Source organism: Homalodisca vitripennis, chromosome 4, assembly GCF_021130785.1.
Source record: "Homalodisca vitripennis isolate AUS2020 chromosome 4, UT_GWSS_2.1, whole genome shotgun sequence".
NCBI classification, from domain to species: Eukaryota; Metazoa; Arthropoda; class Insecta; order Hemiptera; family Cicadellidae; genus Homalodisca; species Homalodisca vitripennis.
In genome coordinates this window covers 62,450,256-62,471,253 of record NC_060210.1, presented here as the reverse complement: position 1 = coordinate 62,471,253, position 20,998 = coordinate 62,450,256, and the positions used below count along the sequence as shown (strand labels likewise).

At 34.0% G+C, this 20,998-nt stretch overlaps 1 protein-coding gene across 2 annotated transcripts in view; it reads right to left on the bottom strand.

Moving 5' to 3' along the window:
* Positions 1–10,707: 10,707 nt before the first annotated feature.
* LOC124359384 (hexokinase-1-like) overlaps positions 10,708–20,998 on the bottom strand; it is a 94,322-nt gene continuing 84,031 nt past the window's right edge. For both annotated transcript variants that reach the window (XM_046812078.1, XM_046812077.1), the window contains exons 8-11: positions 20,457–20,612; positions 17,746–17,885; positions 16,333–16,466; positions 10,708–12,002 (exon numbers count right to left, since the gene is read on the bottom strand). In XM_046812078.1, coding sequence (XP_046668034.1) covers positions 11,904–12,002; positions 16,333–16,466; positions 17,746–17,885; positions 20,457–20,612 — 529 coding nt within the window. In that variant the 3' untranslated portion in view covers positions 10,708–11,903. The remainder of the gene's footprint in view (positions 12,003–16,332; positions 16,467–17,745; positions 17,886–20,456; positions 20,613–20,998) is intronic.

Genomic DNA, 20,998 nt, shown 5'->3' with positions numbered 1-20,998 from the left:
TAATATCATATTTAGGTACTTTCGTGTATTATATACACGAATTTCAGTTGTTGCAGAAGTCTTACAGAAAGACGAGCTAGTGTGAACTAGGCTAAAGTGAACTAGAAGACTGGTGCAGTACTAAAACTAGGTTCAAATGAAACCAATAACTATGTTTGATTTTAACAAACTTGCTGAATGGTTAAATTCGTTGAGATAGTCTGAGATATTTAGGTGTGCAACAGGATTTAATGTAAACAGTAACCGAATAAATTTTGCTGGTTTATTCCTGGTCCTGGAACTAATAAATAGTTTGATACCTGAAGAATCCAGGAACATCATAGTAATGATAGTAAAAGAAAAATTATGTTCATGCAAAGGAAATTTATTTTTGAAACTACAGTACCTATTTTGGCGTAATTTTGGATTATTTTTAAAAAAAGGTTGAAGTTTTGATGAATTAATCAATGATATTACTTATCTGAATTTCGGAAAAAAAATTAATATTACAACGATAAAAGAATAGTACGGGATCAGCTGCCAAACATCTGAATAATCAACTTCAGACTAAAGAGCTGTTCTTGAACAAGATTATTAATGGAGTTTGTTATGAGGAGCAGCTTCAACTTGGTCAGGAGATGCCGAGAGCTTTTAAAGATTGTTGTGCACATGTTGATCCGTTTGATCGGACTCATGTAGACAGATAAAATTCTCTGGATAAACGTCACAATCAAAAGACACGAGACAGGACTAATTTTGAATTTCTTCAATTTAGAAAAAAAGAACATTTGCACAACACTAATACGTGCTAGATAAGTTATTTATAGCAAATGCACTGCTGAGTTGACGCGATTTGACGGCACTACGTAATTATCATGAACAACACTGAAGACTGCGCTGGAACTGCTTTTCGTGACATTTATAACCTTATCTTACAAAGAGGTTTATGCTATTTAGAATTATAAAACTAAACTAATGCACTCGACTTTTTTTATGACTTCGTATTTAAATAAAATATAATTCAAAACGTCACAAAATACAAATTTGTGTAGAGAAATTAAGCATCCAGTAATGTTTTTAGTATATTTAAAATACAGATCTTAACTAGCTAAAAAAGTAGCTATCCTACCACTAATTCAAAAGCTGACACACCATCAGTAATATCACAGTCCCATCAAGGCCATTACTAATAAAAAATTGCGCATTAATAATGTTAATCGTCATAGAGGAAAACAAAACACCATTCCTCCCCACTACATACACGTCACTATATTCATGTTGCGTGCAATTATGTCACCTACAGATGGCAAGTAAACTTAAATCAATATTCCAAAGACTTGATTATTTATATAAAAGTTAAGTATAAAAGTAGTTTTTACTTTGATTTTTTCTTGATAAAATTTGTTAACCTCAATAAATAATAGCACTTTTCACAAGATTTTCAATCATCATAAGATTTTTAAATGTAAAAAGAAGTTAAATATAAAATGATGTGTTGCTTAGCACATGTTTAAAAAATAATTCTTTAAATGTGTGTAGCTTTAATAATATATTAAACATGACATTGTAGTATCAAACCAACAAAGATAAATGGCTATTTAATTTCCTTGGGAAAATCTTAAAATTCGTATAAGTAATGAGTAATTTAATGGATTTATCAGTGTTTAAACCTCTTTACTTATCATCCACTATTATAGTGTGTATCATTCAACAATCAGAGACGCAGTCGGAATAATGTATCTACAGATTTCAATGTAATCGCTTTTTTACCCAACATAGATATCAGAATTTTAAATCCTTATTGACAGTATCAAAATCAATAAGAAAGCGTTTCCAAAGATAAAATAATTATATTCAGGCCTCATTTAACATGTTCAGCTCGGTGACGCCTTGGCGCTGCACTCGCTGAACGGCGATGTTGGCGGGTACATGGGTTTTTCAAGTCGTTGACTTTTATGCTCTTTAATAATATATTTACACACTGCTGTGAAAGATGTTTATTTAGATAGATTCTAGATACTAAAATCACTTGGGGTTTTAGAAATGTATTAATCCTTTAAGTGGGTATGGCAGATTTTGTTGTTGTTTATAACCTGAAACTCACCTGCTAGAAATCAGCTGTTCTGATAAACTATCATGGATAGTACTTATGTAAAATGTAACTGTTATCATTCTGTAACAATTATGCTTCAGCTGACTGACAAAACAGTTTTACCTAGTGTTTTCCTAGTCCGCTATTTTCTTCGAATTGTTTGTTCAAAAAGTTTTATTTAAGTGTTTTTTAAATTATTGTTTTTAAACTTTTACCGTGTTTAGATTGTATTTGTTTGATTAATTCACAAGATTCGTTTCACACAAGAAATTTGATGTTCAATTCAAATATTGTAAACAAAGGCTTAACCTAAAATGTTTTAAACCTACTCCTACCGCTATGACAGCCAGCCAGGCTAATGAATTGTTCCAGCTCGGACAAAGTTCGACGTTAGACATGAATGAAATGCTAACTGTTCCTCTTCCCGATAACAACAACGACTTCGTGAATCCAAAAAAGCGACATATACTAAAACTGCAAATGCTTCTCCACCTCCTAAGAAAGTACTACCTCGATGTGAGTGAGATTCATTCAAAAAACCGATTCAAGATACTTGAACCAACCCATACCAATGTTGCAGATCATAGCTACTGTCTTCCTTCCTCACAACAAGGACATGAAATGGAACAAGGATCTCCTGATGATATAAAGAAAAATAAATCACGATCTAAGATCCCACCAATATTTTTGCGTGACGTAAATAACCACCAAGAAATAATAAAAGATATTAAGTGTAATGTAATATCAAGTTTCACAACTGAAATCAAAGCTAAATCGATCAAGATAAACCTAACAGAAATAAATGACTACAGGAAACTAACTAACTTTTATGAAACAAATCAAGTAAAAGTTTTTCACGTTTAAACCTTCCCCAGGACAACAAAAAACCTTGAAGTGATCATTCGTAAATGTTCCCTACTCTCTAACTGACGAAGAAATCAATCAAGAGTTATGTGACATGGTTACCCGACCATTAAAATATCAAGATTGTTCAACAAAAACAAAAGTCCAATGCCACTCTGTTTTGTAGAGCTGGAGAATTCGGAAAGTGGTCGTGATATTATGAACCTTGAACAATTGTTTCAATAACGCCATAGTTAAAGTGGAAATTAAAAGGAAGTCAAAAAACATCCCACAGTGTCTGAGATGCCAAGACTTTGGTCACACAAAAAACTTCTGCAAACTGGACCCCATCGCTGTGTGCGGTGCTCGGGATCCCCATCTCTATTCAGACTGCCTGCCCGGTCAGTAAAGAAACCAAACCAGTGTGTGTTAACCTGCGGCGAGGAACATACTTCAAATTACAGGAGGTGTAAATACTACCAGGGCATCAAGCAGAAATTGACCGTCGCAAGAAATCCTCCATAGGGAACGACCAAGAATCTCGTCCACAAGTTACAACGACACGACCCGAAAACCTCAACGAACCTAGGGAAAACTCAACCAAAATCATCTCCACCTCGATCTCCGTTGAATATGAACTCCCCCAGCTATGCTGAGTGGCTCATCCGTCCGTACATTCCTTCAACTGCAAACTCCGTAAGAGGATCCACAATCTCTGGAAGCAGGTAACATCTCAGGTCTTGAAGAAATAATAACAATGTATAGTAAAAATACTCATACCCCAGTTGAAAAAGGTTATTCAGCAGGTTATTGCTTCTTTCTTTAAAAATGCCCGTGACTAACAATCAGGCCCCAACTCTCTTTAAAAACTTAATTGTTCTCAATTGGAATGCCAATGGCTTGAAAGACAAAAAACATCTCTTTACAGATTTCCTAGTAAGACATAATATAGATGTTTGCATGTGTCCACTGAAACTCACTTCCTGCCCAATGATAAATTTAAAATAAGTGGCTATTCATTTACAGACAGGACCGAGTGGCTCCTCATGCCTCTGGGGGTGTCGCAATTTTGATCAAAAGAAACATAAAACACACCACGAATTTCTTGCTCCCCAGTTACAAAGTTTAGAAGCTGTTTTCCATAAAAATAATTTTTACAAAATGGACTCAACTTTTCATTAGTATCAGCATACTTACCTCCTAACAAACGTTTTGTTGATGAAGATTTTAATAAGAATTCTCTATAATAATAGTCCTACTATTTTAATGGGAGATCTAAACAGTAAAAACACTTTATGGGGATGTCGCACTAATAACCCAAAGGGTAATAAATTGAATGACTACTTGATGCGTACAACTATTAATATATCTGCTCCTGTAGAACCAACATTTTATCCGTGCAGAGAAACCAGCAACCTGACATATTAGATATTGTTTTGTTTAATAATTTCAATGAACCGATAGTACAGCAAACCTTATGCAGTTAACGTCTGACCACTTACCAGAAATTGTAACTTTTTCAATTTAAACCCGATTTTTACCAATCCTCCATTGAAACTAATAAATGGTAAAGTTGACTGGGCTGTATTTCATAACGAATTAGAAACTAATATTATCTTGCCGAATTGTATACAGTCTTTCGAAGATATTGACAACTGTGTACTACAATTCACTGAGCTGATTAAAAATTCGGTTAAAAAGCCAGTCGCAAAACAATCACAAACCATTTTTTTGTCCTAATCGCCCTCCGCAAAGAATTCTTAATTTAATTAAAGAAAAAAACATGTTTTTAGGAGAACGGTGGCAGAGACACAGGCATCCAGAAGATCGCATGCAGCTTAACAGGCTCATCAGGAAAATAAAATCAGAATTAGATATTTTCAAAATTAATGACTATCAGAAATATTTGAGTGAAATAAACCCAGGCGATAGTTCAATGTGGCTGCAACCAAAAGAATTCTCAGAACGCCTTCTACGATCCCTCCCCTTCAACAAGGCCAGGAGACGTACCAGAGTGACTCTGAAAAATGTGAGGTTTTTTGCGAATTATTTTGAAAATGCTTTTTCCCCTAACCCTACTGTTAATTTGCAAACTGAAGATGATGATCAACAGGTTTTTAATAGCACAATCTTATCTGCTGAGCTTCCACTCAGTATATCTCAACATCTGAAAATTAGAAAATGTTATCCAATACCTACCGTTGAGGAAAGCTCCTGGGTATGACTTGATAACAAACTTAATATTAAAGGAACTCCCGCCAACATCCCATCAGCTATTAAAAACTTTATTTAATGCATGCCTACACGTTGGTTACTTTCCTAAATCCTGGAAAACATGCTGAAGTTATTGTTATCCACAAGCCCGTAAAGCCTGTTTAGAAATCCCTCTAGTTACAGACCCATCAGCCTACTAACCCACTCTGGCAAAAGTATTTGAAAAGCTAATACAGAAGAGACTATGCAGATTCATTGAAGATGCTCAATGTATTCCTCCCCACCAATTCGGTTTTAGGGCAAAACATTCTACTACGCAGCAACTTGCGAGGTTAACACAAACAATAGTGCAAGGGTTTGAAAATAAAAGACACTCTGCTGCTTTGTTTCTGGATGTTGCTCAGATGCCTTTGACAAAGTATGGCACAAAGGCCTTCTGTATAAGCTATTTCAAACTGGACTTCCAAATTACTTGCAAAACATCATCGAATCATTTTTTAGAAAACCGACTTTTTCAGTAAAAATAAATTCTACTCATTCCACTGTTCGACAGATCCGGGCTGGTGTGCCACAAGGCTCAATTTTAGGACCTATCCTGTTTAATATGTTCATGCATGACCTACCCATTCCAGCTCATTCTTACGCTTGCTCTTTTCGCTGATGACACTGCCTTGATTTCCCAACATCAAGACATTGACACAGCAGTTGAACATGCTTCAGACTGATACAGACCTACTGTTGATTGGTTCGTTAATTGGAAAATCGCACTTAACCCTCTAAAATGTGAAGCGAAAATATTTTCGCTAAGAAAATTCAATCCCTTAAGGAATATAGAAATTCAAGATAACATCATACCATGGAATGAAAATGACAGAACTGTTAAATATTTGGGTGTCTTATTAGACTCTAAACTTACTTATAAACAGCACATAAATTCAAAATTAAATCAAGCAAACACAAAGATTGGCACAAATGTAAACCCAATTATCAATAGAAGAATCATCTCTTAAACTTAAATGCGCTCTTTTAATCTACCAAGGAATATTCAGACCCCTCTTTAACTTATGCTTGTCCATTTGGGGTCCCTTGCCTCCATAAAAATCAAAAATGAACAAACTTCAAGTATTCCAAAACAAGTTTTTGAGAATAGCAACAAATTCTCCATGGTTTGTTAGAAACCGACAGATTCAATAATGAATTAGAAATTCCGACCATCTGTGACTACATCCGAAAACTAAGTGCTATACTTTTCTAGAAACTCTGGACCAATCAACAGGTGCTGTCCATTTTAAACATTGGCCAAAGAACTGTCAACAGAAGACTGAAAGCACGTCTTGCTCAAGACATTTTATTATAATTTGAAACTTACAATTGGTTTGTCAAGTACTAATTTTACTGTTTTATTTTCTGTTAACTGTATTATGTTATAGGTGTCTCCATTGGAGCAAACCCACTAATGTTAATATTTCTATGTTCTTCTGTTCTCTATGATTCAAACTTCTGTGTATAATTAATTTACTTGTAGTAATTGAACCAGAAATAAAGCTTTTGAAAAAAAAAAAAAAAAAATGTAAACAATTATGATATTTAGCAACACTGTGATTCTATGAACACCAGTGCATACTATGCTCAAAAGTTTCAATGCCAATAAAATTCAGGCAACACTTTTTTCTATAAACCTTTCAATCAGGAAGTTCTCAAAACACAGCTAATGATATAATAAACATATTTTACAGGGCTATGAATATAAAAAATATATCACTTTCATCAACCACTTTGTGGCTCAATTTTAAACAATAAAAAAGTGTATGATAAATAATCTAAAAGATTTTAACTTACTCAAAGTTTTAACAGATGTTTTAATAAGAACGTTATATGGACAGTCAAATATCAGAATAACAGCTTTTTCAGGGAGGAATTAATATTTCTCTTTAAAACTGAGTCAACAAAATTTTTTCTGTCATAATATGCAACACATACCATATCATAAATATATTTGTGGTGTAAAATAATCTTTAAATCACTAGAATACCTAATTCCAAAACCAAATAAGTCTGTTTTACTACACAGCAAAACGATGGGTCTCAAGCAAAAAAAGATGTCAGTTCACTAATGTAATCAGGGCACAAATCTGTTTTTAGTGGTTATGATGTTTATAGAGATTTTCTCAACATGTTGGCACAGAAAAATACTGTGTCTCTGAAAATGAACCAATAATTTTAGAGTTTTGTTTTACCACATGTTTAATATCCTCCACGTTTCAAATGCATACTTTAAGTAGATCCATTACAGGTACACTAGAGTGAGTAAGGTATGAAAACCTGTATCAACACTGCTCCACCACTATAAACACACTTTAAATCATATACATGGTTAACTTAAAATACCTTTTGAAATACACAAATTACAGTCAAACACAGGTGTACATGAAAGAAAAGATGATGTGATTCTAGGTATAAGAAATAAAGACATAAAACACAGTGTATGTTTATACTGTAGGCCCAGTGTATGATATTTAAACAATATAACCCTTGTTTATAGTTTCAGTAATGATATCCACATAATTTTATTAAATATTTTACTACTGTAGCTTTTGTAACTAGCTTTTGTAGGTGTTATATAATTCATAATCATTTTCTAAATTACTATTTTACTTCTGAATTCAAATATTTTATTTAACAGTTCAATTAACCATTTTATTAATCTCTAGTTTAAAACTTTTTAAAGTTTTGTTTCAAAGTGAACTCTGTTCATAATATTCTGCAGAAAACTGTGTGCTGACCTTTTAGTATGTTTCTAAAGAATTTTGAGTTCTAGCCATAAAATCATTGACAGTCCCTATGTAAAACATGTTTAACAAAGGATGCCTTGTAAAAGAAATCAATTTTATCTTTCCTAGTATATTTCAGAACATTTTCTCAAAATACCTTAACACGTTCACAACCACATGATCTGTAACCCCGTTGGGGTACACACTGGGCCTTTGTAAAGCACATAGTGCACCCGATGAGGTACACGTTGCTATGCATTTCTTGATTGGGTTTTCATTGTTTGCATGTCTAGTTGGTTTGTTAAATATGATCCCGCACATAAGGAAATACGTCAGACTATTGTGTACTCCATCAGGCGCACAAATGCTTAACTTTTTAGGTAAATTAATTTTTTTAGGGATCTCTTAGAGTAGGCCTACATGGAGATACATATAAAAAACATATTAAAAAAAGTTTTTTTTCAAAATTGCGAAGCCTACACACTTTTCTTGTTATACTTTATTACTGGTTTTTCTTTTACTAGTGAAAAATTCAAAGTGATATATAAAGTCTGGAAATTAACTGTTGTCGTGAACATGTTGAAAGATGGATATTTTAAACATTAAATATACTAAACAGGAAAATAAAACTTAAAATTATCAAACGATTGTCATACTAAACAACTTTTAATACAATTCTAAGACATCAGGTCTGTTTATTGTACAAACTTATTAAAGATGAACAGAAGTAATTTTATATACACTCCAATTTGTTTATAGTAAAGCCATTGAATTATTATTACATGAACTTACTGTATAATTCTTCCATTAGTTCTAGAAAAAGAACATAAAACATTACTTGGATAATTTTATTATTAATATATCATGTCGCTAAAATACAAAAAGGTTTATAACCGAGATAAGAGATTGTGAGTAGCTAAGCAATTACATCTGAAAATAAAATTATACATTATATGTCTTGAGTTTAATTGTTGGTTCTCACAATCTTCATTTAATTTCATGATTAAGAATGTCATAACTAAATGAGATTCAGGATCCGATACAAGAGGTAAATCAAATATATACAGTAATTTGATTTAAAATTTCGATTTGATAACCTTATACACTTATTTCATTTGAGCATTTTTTAATATAATCTCCTGCATGATCTACACACTTTTGTCACCGATTTTTAAGTTTCAACATTCCCAGGTCATAGAAAGTTTGAGGGTATGTTGCAAGCCAATTGCGGATGTACTCCTCGACTTCTTCATTGTTTTCAAATCATTTTCTTCCCAATGGTTCCTACATAGGCCCAAACAAATAATAGTTATAGGGAGACAAGTCAGGGCTATAAAGAGAGTGTTCAATGGTTTTTCTGCCCATTTCTTACAGTGTATCCCTTGTCAAAGCCACGGTGTGTGGCTTGGCATTGCCATGCAGGAAAATGACATCTCTAATGGGCACATCTCGTCTTTTGTTTGATAGCCGACTGTAACAACTGACAGTAGTAAGTAGCAATCACTGTATATTGAAAATTAAGAAAATCAACCAATAAAATTCCTCTTGAGTCCAAAAACAATGATATTTCCAATAGAGGAACAAGTTTTGGCTTTCATAAGGCAACCTTCATCCTTCCTCCGCCACTCCTTACTTCCTATTTTTGACATGGGGGTGTAGTGATGTATCCATGTCTCATCACAAGTAATGATGTGCTTTACATGTGCCTATCCTTCTTGTTGTTGAAATTGATCCAGAAACCTTCCAGTGATCTCCAGCCTGACCTGTTTTGGTTTTCAGTCAACAAACTCGGAACCCAACAAGCACTAATTTTACTGAAACCGAGTTGACCACTGATTATGGATTGAACACTTCCACAGCTGATATGAACTTCTGATGAAAAATCTTCCATGGTACATCCAATAAGCTCTCGAACAGTACGAATATTGTCATCTGTAAGGCATGTCCTTGGGCATCGATCATGACTTTTGTTTTCAATTCGTTCTCATCCACCTTTGAATTCTCTCACTCACGCAAACACACAAGACAGTGCACTGATGCAAAACTGTGGCCTTAAATGAGTTAAAATTTCCAACGGTTTAACGCATTTACTGGTTAGAAACTTTATGATAATCTGTTGAGCAACAGACAAAGGGACTTCTTGCTTGATTGTGGCTGTTCTGATGGCAATGCCGAGCTTGAACAGTAGCCAGAATGGTACTCCCACTCCTCATAAACCTAACATCTACTCCACACAACATTATCTAGGTAGGGCCTGCATTCTAAGAAGAATAGTAAAATGATTGTTTATATTTAATTTACCCATTTATAACAGGACCAACAGTAGCTTTTATTTAATTTGTGATTCTGACAGTAAATTATATAATTGCCATTTCAAAACATTATTATTGTTTGTGGTTTCATTACATGAGCCAAAGGAGTGGCTCTTACTGCGCATGGAAGTCACCTTTCACCAGTTAGGGGTTTCATGCTAATTTATTTTCTGCTGTTTTTTTTCATTACTATTATTTGTCCTTTATATAATATAGGATAGAGATTTTACTAAAAACAGTAAGAGCCAGTGTTAGTAAAATCACTGGCTTTTACTGTTTTACCTAATTTACTTACAGAAACAAACAAGTTCTGAATTTTACAGAATATTTCACTATGTTTTCATTATATTTCATTTGTCTTATAGGAACACAATCAAGAGTACTTGTATATATGCTAATAAACTTAAATAAGTTATGAAAATTGTTACATTTAATAATTCAAGAGCTCCTAATCATCCTCATGATGCACAGAAGGGGGTCAGTAAATTAGCTCATGGTGCATATATCAGCAAAATATATATTCTGGGTGGCAGTCAACATGTTAAAAAATTCATACAAAACAACATGGAATTAAAACAACATGTAAATAAACATACTGAACCTATAAAGTGGCGCTTTAAACAAATATGAATGAATTGTTATGCTATTATCTCATCAATAAATTATAATACAATGAGCTATATATTTTTATTTTTGTAAAATTGTAAATGCAATAATAAAATGAAAAATATAAATGCAATATGAATAATAGTAGTTGCTACTTAGGATGGCAAGTCAGTATAAGATTAATTGATTTACTTGTATTTTCAATAATAATTATATACTCTTCAAAAAGGTAACAACAGTTTCTACAACTAATTAACAACAGTAAATGGTCCCAAAACAACAGTTTACATTATAATATAGTTTAACAACACCAGGAGTATTTACAGACAATAAGGTAACTCACTACTAATATCAGTTTATACTGTACACGTCCACTCTGTTGAACAGTGTACACAGGTCGCGGCCATCTTCACTAGACAATTCATCACATTAAACACTGTATAAATCTGTAGATGGTGGACAATAATGCAGCCAAACTACAAGACTCCATCCACAACACTGTCTTCAGGCATTACTAAATAAGTAGTATAGCTAGTTGATTATAAAAAAGGTAATGAGTTAACATTTAAATAAATCTTATTAATTGTAAATGTTATTTAATGTATTTAAATAGTAAAATAAATTTGAAAATAATTTAATTAGTGTTTTAATCCATATTTTGTGTACCACCATTTTAGCCTACTTAAGACTAGTGTTTGATTTAACCCTAAAAACAATATTTCTCGTATGTATGTAAATTGTACAAAACTGAAAAAATTATTATAATGGTGATTCACCAATTGTACTATAATTAATTTAACAAATTAAATTTACACCATTGGAATAGAGAAAAACTCCAAAAACTGTGTCAATATAAATATTTCTGTTATTATTTGTTCATGGACTATATTCAATAGTAAAACAAATTCACTAAATGAATAAAATAAAAATTGTATGATAACTATACTATCATATGTTGAAGGTACAAACAACCATTATAATAGTGTTGATGCGCTGTTTTGATTTGTTCCACATTTCTACAACCTTAATAAAAGTGTGTGCTTGACATCTTTAACAAATTTGAGCTCCGTTGAGAAGATTTCACACTTCATGACACACCATTACTTCTTGATCTGAGCTTCACAGCAATGGCAGCTGCTAAGGCTGCGCCCTTCCCACTACCATCCACTGCCAACATCAGTCGACACTAAAATCACAAAACAAATTCAAAATATTAAAATCGTAATCTTTAAAGAAAACAACGAATAAAAAAAGACTAAAAGATAACTAACTGGGTGAGAGAAAGAAATATATCTCACTACTAGCTGCAGTCTTTTGATGGACCAGAAAGTCTTGAAAAAAACCCAGCAAATCCTCCACATACCTACCTTGTCTTCAAACAATCAGAAAAACACTACCTCATCAGTCTAGGCTACAAAAACACTTCCACCATTCATGAATTTCAAGGAAGACAAGCAGAAAACGTAATCGTGATTCGTACCTCAAACAAACAGGAAGACATCTACAACTCACAAGCGCACTGCATTGTTGCTATTTCAAGACACACCAAATCTTTTCTTTACATCACTGCATGTCAAAATGACACTATAAGCAAATGGATCAAGCATGCCAACATCCTGAGTAAAGAAGAGCTCCTCAAATACACAAAGAACTCATGCACTGAAAATCCACAGCAACAAACAACCTCAGCTGCAACCACGGACAAAGACAAAACACAAACAAACCTACATCCTGAGCCGCAAATACTGGAACACCATTTTTTAGTTCAAAGTCCTGGTCCCAAAGAGAGACACAAGCCGAAAATAAAACACAAAACCCGGACCCTCTGGAACTCGGCCCTCAGGAAAATCAAACACATAACAACCATAACATCATAAAAATAATACATCAAAATATAAACTGGCTAATTAATAAAGTAGATAGACTCGCCCATCTCTTAAACAGCGAAAAACCAGACTTGTTAATAGTAACTGAACACGGACTATCACAAGAAAACCTTGCTACAACCTGCCTTGAGGGCTACTCACTTGCTGGAGGTTTCGCAAGGAAAGATCACATCAAGGGAGGAGTAGCTGGATACGTGAAAAAAGGACAGGAGAAGGAAATAACACTCATTGAAACAAGCGGACCTGAATCAGAACTTGTATGTGAAACTGCCCTCTTTGAAATAAAGAAAAAAAAGATAAATATACAAGTACTAGGCGTCTACAGACCTCCAAGGGCAAAACTAGACAGTTCAATTGAAGTCCTAACCGAACAACTAAATAGAATCATGAGCTCAAGCAAACAAACGATACTCATGGGAGATATTAATGTGGACAATCTCACGGAAAATAATGACAACACAAAACTTCAAGAACTTCTTGCTACATATGACATTGTGAGAATGAATCTCCCTCCTACGCGAATCACAAGTGAAACTAAAAAATCAATAGACTGGATCTGCACTAACATAGACCCTGAGAGCATAAAAACATCCATCATTCTGACAGGCTTATCTGACCATACAGCACAAACATTTTCCCTTAAAACATCAAAAATAATCAAAAAAACCGCTAAGGAAAGAAAAATACTATTTACCAATAGAGAACTAACACGGTTCAAGGAAAAACTACAAACACAAACCTGGGACCAGATCTTAATGGAAGAAGATGTCAACCATGCCTATAACTCCTTTCACAGTGCACTACAACTTATATTAAATGAAACCTGCCCTCTGAAATTAGTCAAAGGAAGACAAAATAAAAAAAGACAGGTCTGGGATGACGAATGCAACCAACTGAAAAATGCGTACATCAGTGCTTTAGAAATAGAACAGCGTACAGGCCTAGCAAAACATAAAGCACAAACAGTGGAGAGGAAAAGAGAATATGACTTGAGACTGAAACACCTAAGGCGAGAACAAACTACAGCACACATTAACCAAGCAGAAAATAAATCAAAAGCACTGTGGCAGGCAATAAATAATGAAAGAAAAGCAACTACTAACACAAATTATGATCAGCTAAGTCTTCAGCTAAATGGAAAAATAACAAAGGACCCACACGAAATAGCAAACTCCCTTAATGTATATTTTGCAACAATAGCAGAAAACACACACTCCAAACAAACAGTAGCAACATTAATCCTGCAAACCCTGACCCAGCTCCAGTCACAAATGAGAAATTACAGTTCTACTTAACAACAAGCGAAGAAGTAAAAAAAGCTATAGACTCCTTAAAGCCTAAAACATCGTCTGGTATTGATGAAATATCCGCAAAACTAGTTAAAAGATGTAAAGAAGAACTGATAATACCACTAACTAATATAATAAATAAATCCCTACAGCAAGGTATCTTCCCAACTGTTCTGAAGACCGCCAAAATATATCCAAAATATAAAAAAGGACCACGGAGTGAACCTGGCAGCTACAGGCCAATATCACTCATCCCGACATTCTCCAAAATAATTGAGAAAATTGTCCTTACCAGACTCCTAAACCATCTCGAACAGCATAATCTACTTACAAACAAACAGCATGGATTCCTTAGGGGTAGGTCAACAACAACAGCCCTGGTACAGCTGACAGAACACATCATAGACCAACTAGAAGAAGGATGTTCAGTAACTAGTCTGTTCCTTGACTTTAGTAAAGCTTTCGACTGCCTCAATCACGATCAGCTACTACAAAAACTAAGAGCCCTAGGCGTAGGAGGTAAAGAAGCAGATTGGTTTAAATGCTACCTCAAGGGAAGAAAACAACTGGTAGAAATAAATTACACCCAAAATTATACAAACTATAAAATTCAATCAGCAACAACTGAAGTGAGAAGAGGGGTGCCTCAAGGATCCGTGCTCGGGCCGGTGCTCTTCCTCCTCCTCACGAATGATATGCCAAACTGCCTGGATGATGCCTGTTCTACTATAATGTATGCAGATGACACTGTGCTTACCATCTCTAATAAAGTCAATGAAATGCTCGCAATAAACACGACTGCATGCTTCAACCAAACTAAACAATACTGCACAAATAATGACCTAGTATTAAATGAAAATAAAACCGTACAAATAGTTTTCAGCACAAGAAACAAAATTACAAACCTAGCACCTCTCCTGGACCTGGAAGTAAGCAATGTGACCAAATATCTAGGCATCACAATTGACTCGAAATTGTCATGGAAGCCCCACATAGACCAACTAAGTAAGAAGCTCTCCTCAAGTATCTATGTAATTCGCAGAATTAAACAAGTATGTAGCATGGAGGTAGCCAAAGTTGCCTACTTTGCTCTTTTCGAAACGCACCTAAGATACGGAATAGTATCATGGGGAGGAACAACAGCGTCCAACATGGGAAAGATTCTTACTCTACAAAAAAGAGCAATTAGATGCCTAGCAGGACTACATCACCAGGAAAGTTGCCGGGAATCTTTTAAACAACTAAAAATTCTCACAACAATCTCACTCTACATCCGGGAAACCATTCTGCATGCAGTCACTTCACAGCAGTTAAGACATCAGGAACTACATCCATATAACACAAGAAATGCCACAAACTTCACCCTGCCCTTACACCGCTTAAGCCTCTCTGAGAAGAAACCCTCATACCAAGGAGCGCTGTTTTTCAACCACCTGCCCGATCTAAGAACTAAGAAACCAGCCACCTCAGTGTTTCGCGAACCAACTAACAAAATGGCTGCAAGAAAGGCCCTACTATTCAGACTCCGAATTCTTGAGCACCTGAATCAGTGCAGCGGAAGACAAGAGCTCCCTCTGGACATCAAACTTTGTATCAACTTTGCATTATATAACTATGACACAAAAACTATTTCCATTGTATAAATTTTACTAACCACAACTTTTGTTTTATGACGCATGTACTATTCTCTATGAATATGTAAATAAAGAAATTGTCTATTGTCTATTGTCTACTAGCGTCTTCAGTAGCAGTTAAAAAAATCTGAAAATGATCTGCTGTAAGGTAAATTAATTTTTAAATCCAAGTGCCCAAGGGGATTAAATTTAGGATAAGTAAATCTTTCCAAAGCCCCATCTGTGCCTCTAATGATATGAGAGCTGAACTAATTAAAGTTTTATAGATTTGTTTGGTTGTTTTCTAGACATAATCTGCTACAGAGTGTAAGAGCAATTAATTTTATTTGTTTTAATAAGTAAAGTGTAATAGCCATTTGCCAATAAATCATTTGATTTTGAAGACGATTCAATGCATGATGCAGAAGTACTGTTATGTAACCTTCTGGATTAACCCCATGAGTTACTTTATCTCAATTAAGGAAACTTTCAAAGGCACTGTAAGGATAAGTTATTTTATTTAATAATTTAATTTAATCAAACAGTACATAATTTGTATAATCAAATAATTCGCATAATCTAAAAACAGTTATTTAATTATGCTAACTAGAGAAATGTGTCATAAAAACAAAATAATTAGCAATCACAGAAAGAATAGAATTAATACAAAACAAAATTAATTGCAATTACATTCTACAATTGATATGAAAAGGTCTAGTGATACTAACTGTTTGGCCAGGTGCGAGGATGGGGATAAAGAGGTTCATCCACTGCTTCATGCGAGGATGGAACTTGAAGAGGCTGCCATCGACTGCTATCGTGGAGTCGGGTCGGTCCATGCGCTTCAGCAACTCTGCACAGCCTAAAGGAACACTTCAGGTTAAATAATACTTTAAACCCATAATACTTTAAAGTGGCATTATAACGTGAATGAGCTATATTCAAACTGTAGTGAATGAATATGAAATTATTTCTTTGAAATAAGATACATTACTTTGGTACCTACTTGAATAACAAATTAAAATATGATTTAGCTAAAAGAAGTTGAATTTTGAAATAAACTGGTGCTATAAACTACATTAATTAGAAATGTTAAAATTTGAATCTAACAGTTAGAAATGCGCTGAAAGTTTAAAAACAAAATATAAATTAAGGGTGATTTAAGTGGTTGAAGAAATGTAGTCTTGTTACTAGCTATATTAAACATTAATGGAATGAAGATTTATTTAGCTCCGACTGATGCTTTAGAAAATTTGGGCTCATGATAGGATTTAAACCATTCTGTAGAGTCGTTTTCTTTAGAGCTGTTTCAAACTGGATGTACTTCAGTACACACGGAAGTGGAGAAGATTGGCTGGGCTTAAAGATTAGTATGTTCAGTTTTTCATCCACTTCTTGTATAGTGTCGTGTCTGATTTTATCTATATAAACATGTGTTTGACTTCTCATATAGTGGATCTGATCACACGGTATGGATATCTGAAGAAACATTTTCACAAGGTGCCTATTGTCCATTATGGTGGCTATTTCAATGAACATGAAGGAAGAAGAAATATAACCAATATCAATTGTGGAACATTAGGCATTTTGGACTATGATGGTGAATTATCTCAGGAAGACATGATTGGTTGTCAAGATTTTGTGAGACTACCAAAATTTTCAAGTGTAAATGGTTCCATTTTATTTTTCTAGGGTGCGCAGAAGGCCCTTATGGCTATACTTGGGAATAGGTCATCCCTTAGATGAGTAAGAAGTGTACAGAGGAAAAGGATTTGGTATGTACTATTGTGGTTTACATTGTAATACAGACACTTAGGAGGCCATATATATTTGAGACATGGAATTAATTGATGATGTTCTCTAAATGTTCCTTGATACTTTAGAATTTCTTTGAGGGAGCATATATCAGAGGGATATTGTTAGAGTGCTGAGGTACGTTCAGGTATCTACAGAGTTTGACACATACACTGAGACTAATTCCATTGTATACCAGTCTCATTCTGACCTTCAAGTTGCTACATTACTAGGTATTGGATTCCTGTTATGTTAACATAACCAAACAAATAGTGTTATAATTTATCACATAAAATATTTTACACAAAAGTACACATGCCTGTAAGTTCTTTATTCTGAAAACTTACATATGGACAGAAGCAGGGCTGCTCTCAAGGAGACTACCTCACATATGTATTGGAGGATGACAATATCTTCCAACGTGAATCTCTGATCATAGCTTTTCAGTATTTCCTCAGTTTTTGTTGTTGTGTTGGCTATGCAATCTCTGTAAGGTACATCATGTATTACAATAAATATTTTCATAAAATACAGATCTTTTATATAAAAAAGATTAGCAGCAAATGAGATTGAAAATTTAATTTAAGAATCAAAGATATACCTCTGAAGTGAAAAACTAACATGTCACAATTGTTTTATATATAATATGTTATACATATACTTAGGGTGTCCTAGAGCTCTCTACCAATATTTTCATGTATTATTCCTGGACCAAAGACAAACCAGGTTGAATAATTACTCGATTAGCTACCATTTTCTTTTTTTAGGATAACTATTTTTAATTTGAGAATGGATTGTTGTAATGAGTTTAAATATGGTACATAGTTTTATAATCTAAAGGTCTAATTAAGTCAAATCTTTCAAATTTTAGAAGCTTTATTTTCAAAGCGGCTGCTTCCTAAAATCTTAGGTGGAAATATATTTAACACACATATGATAAAATAGTCTCAATTATTACATTTTAAGTTAGACAATTTTATTAAAAATCCAGTGATACCAAGTTTAAGAAAGTCAGTTGATAAATAAGGGAGATAATGTGCTTTTAAAAACCAAGTACTAAACAGTATCCACTATGATTATGTGACAGCACTGTTTGTGAACCACAACAATCAGTTGTTTCAATTTTACCTGCTCCAAACAGGTGATTACAGCATTAAATTGTTGAACTGTGGTCTTAACATCTTTACTGATGGCGAGAGAAAAGAAGAGACCTGGCCCGTGCCGGCGCACAGCTGTGTACTAGTGTGTTGCCGCGCGGTAATTTCAGGCGCTTCGCCCCACAGCCAATCCTGCGAATTGTTTATCATAGCAATGGAACAGTGAAATAATAATGGAATTACGAAACAAGGCGCGGCAACATACTAGTAGTAGCGCCTGCAAATTTCAGATAGGCCAGAATCCAGGTCTCTTCTTTTCTCTCGCGATCAGTACATATTGCAGAGTTTAGGCTTCTTTTGATTAAAACGTAAGAAAATAAATATGTATATAACCTTTATCAATCAGCTGTATAAGTCAGGTGCTATATTACTATATAGTTTGGAGGGATTCTAGATCATGCTATTATATTTATTATGAAAGAAATGTTCTCATTAGTATCCCACGTCCTCCTCCATAGACTAATGGTTATAGTCTCGGCTCTCTAACTGAGAGATCACGGGTTCAAATCCCGGAGAGGTCCAATCATGTACTTTGTATTTTAATAAAAAACCAATGCACTTTGAAGCCGGCATAGCTGATGCTGAGGCTTAAATGAGATTTTAAAAAAAAGTATCCCAGGTTATAGTGATCATTGAATTATCAGCTGATATCAAAGGGAGTACAGGTCAATGATAACATATGCCTACACTAGTAAAGAAGAAGAGTGTATTTGTGGACCTTCTCTAGTTTTGCACATTTGTTGTCTTGCATATAATAATAATGATGGGTACTTTATTACACAGAGCTCTAGCTTTAACATATTTATAAATGTAATAAAAGATTTGTTTAGTTACAATTTCAATACATAGGCACTTAGGTTAACATCTTAGTATAATAGAACATTTTTATAAAATTGTTTGGTTTTACAAATTGCTGAGTGGTGAAAGATCATGAATCTGTATGTACAAAACATGAGTAGTATTAGCCCAGATCTGTGCTGGGTAGAGCTTTCTAGTGCACTTTTTGACAGGTAGAAGAGTGTTGTGTAACTTCTTCCAAGTTCAGTGCTGTTGTAGTGTCTGCCCACAATGCAGTGTATTATGAAATCACTATTTTGTGTTTTTGTGGATTTCTGTGAAAATAAAGTCTATGTTGTGTGAAGTGCCATTATAATGAAATTATAATGCTGTGAATATTCATACTATTGGCAAACACCACTGTTAAACTGATTTAATGTTGATAATAGTTTACAATATAATAATACGGAAAACTGAAATGTATTTGTGGTTTTCTCATTTAAAGAAGGTTGAAATTTTGATTGATAACTAACCTCATACTTGCTACATTTTGAAATGAACAAAAGACATTTAAAGGGATTCTGAAATCTTAAATCTTAGAACTTAGTTTATCAAAATTTTTCAAAAAAATATAGGAATGAGAAGAATTACTGAGAAATGTATGCCCCCCCAACAACAATTTGTGCTTATGCAATTATAATGAGTCAAAATCAACATGACTTATTATGTCCGTATCCCATCTCCGAAGGGAAGATGGACAAGGGAGAGCATTTTGGCAATGCAAAAGAGGTAAAGAATCTTATGAATCTACCACAACAAAATGAAAGAAAAGGTAAAACTGCTTTTAAAATAAGTCTTACTGTGACTAACGTCAGGTAGGTGGTGCAACTAATCGCATTAAAGTTTGGGCAAGATGTACAACTTTTGCCTAACAAGAAATGTGTGACTTGTAATCTCCCCAGTACAGCACTGTTCCAGGCACTCTTGAACACTCTTAATGTATTTGTGCCATTACTAACATATGCAACTCTGCTAATGTCAACTCAATGATTAAATTCCTTATTGCTAACATGGTGAATTAAATCAGAAAGGTAATAAAAACTATAAATTTGAACATCACTTACTCCTCAATGGTAGACACATGTGTTGTTGTGAATTGGTTGGCTTCTTGCAATTTTTTACTGAGATTTCCATTAAAGATAAGGTTAGATTTAGCAAAGTCTGCTACTATGACTCTTACTATCTCTCCCATATATTTTCCGGCTATGTACTTCTCAAACCTAGAACATAAAAGTTAATTATGTTTAATATATATTTTTTAGTTTCATATACTTTCAGAAGATATAGCTATAATAAATAATAATCCTTATACAATCATGTGAATATCTTTTGTCCATTGCAGAGCTGTTTCGACAATGTAACCCCCATCTAAGGCGACTGCACAATTAAAAAGCAGAACAAGTGAATCTTTGCAATGTTACAAATATTTAAATCAAAAGAGTAACAAGGTTCTACAACAACAAATGAAGATAAAAACAATTTTTGTTTATAATTGGACTTTAGTATGAACAATCACATTTACTAAGATCGGTTCATGCACTTCATCACTTGTTTAATATGTTCACCCACATAGATTACATAAGAAAACTCTTCAGCATAGTCCAAC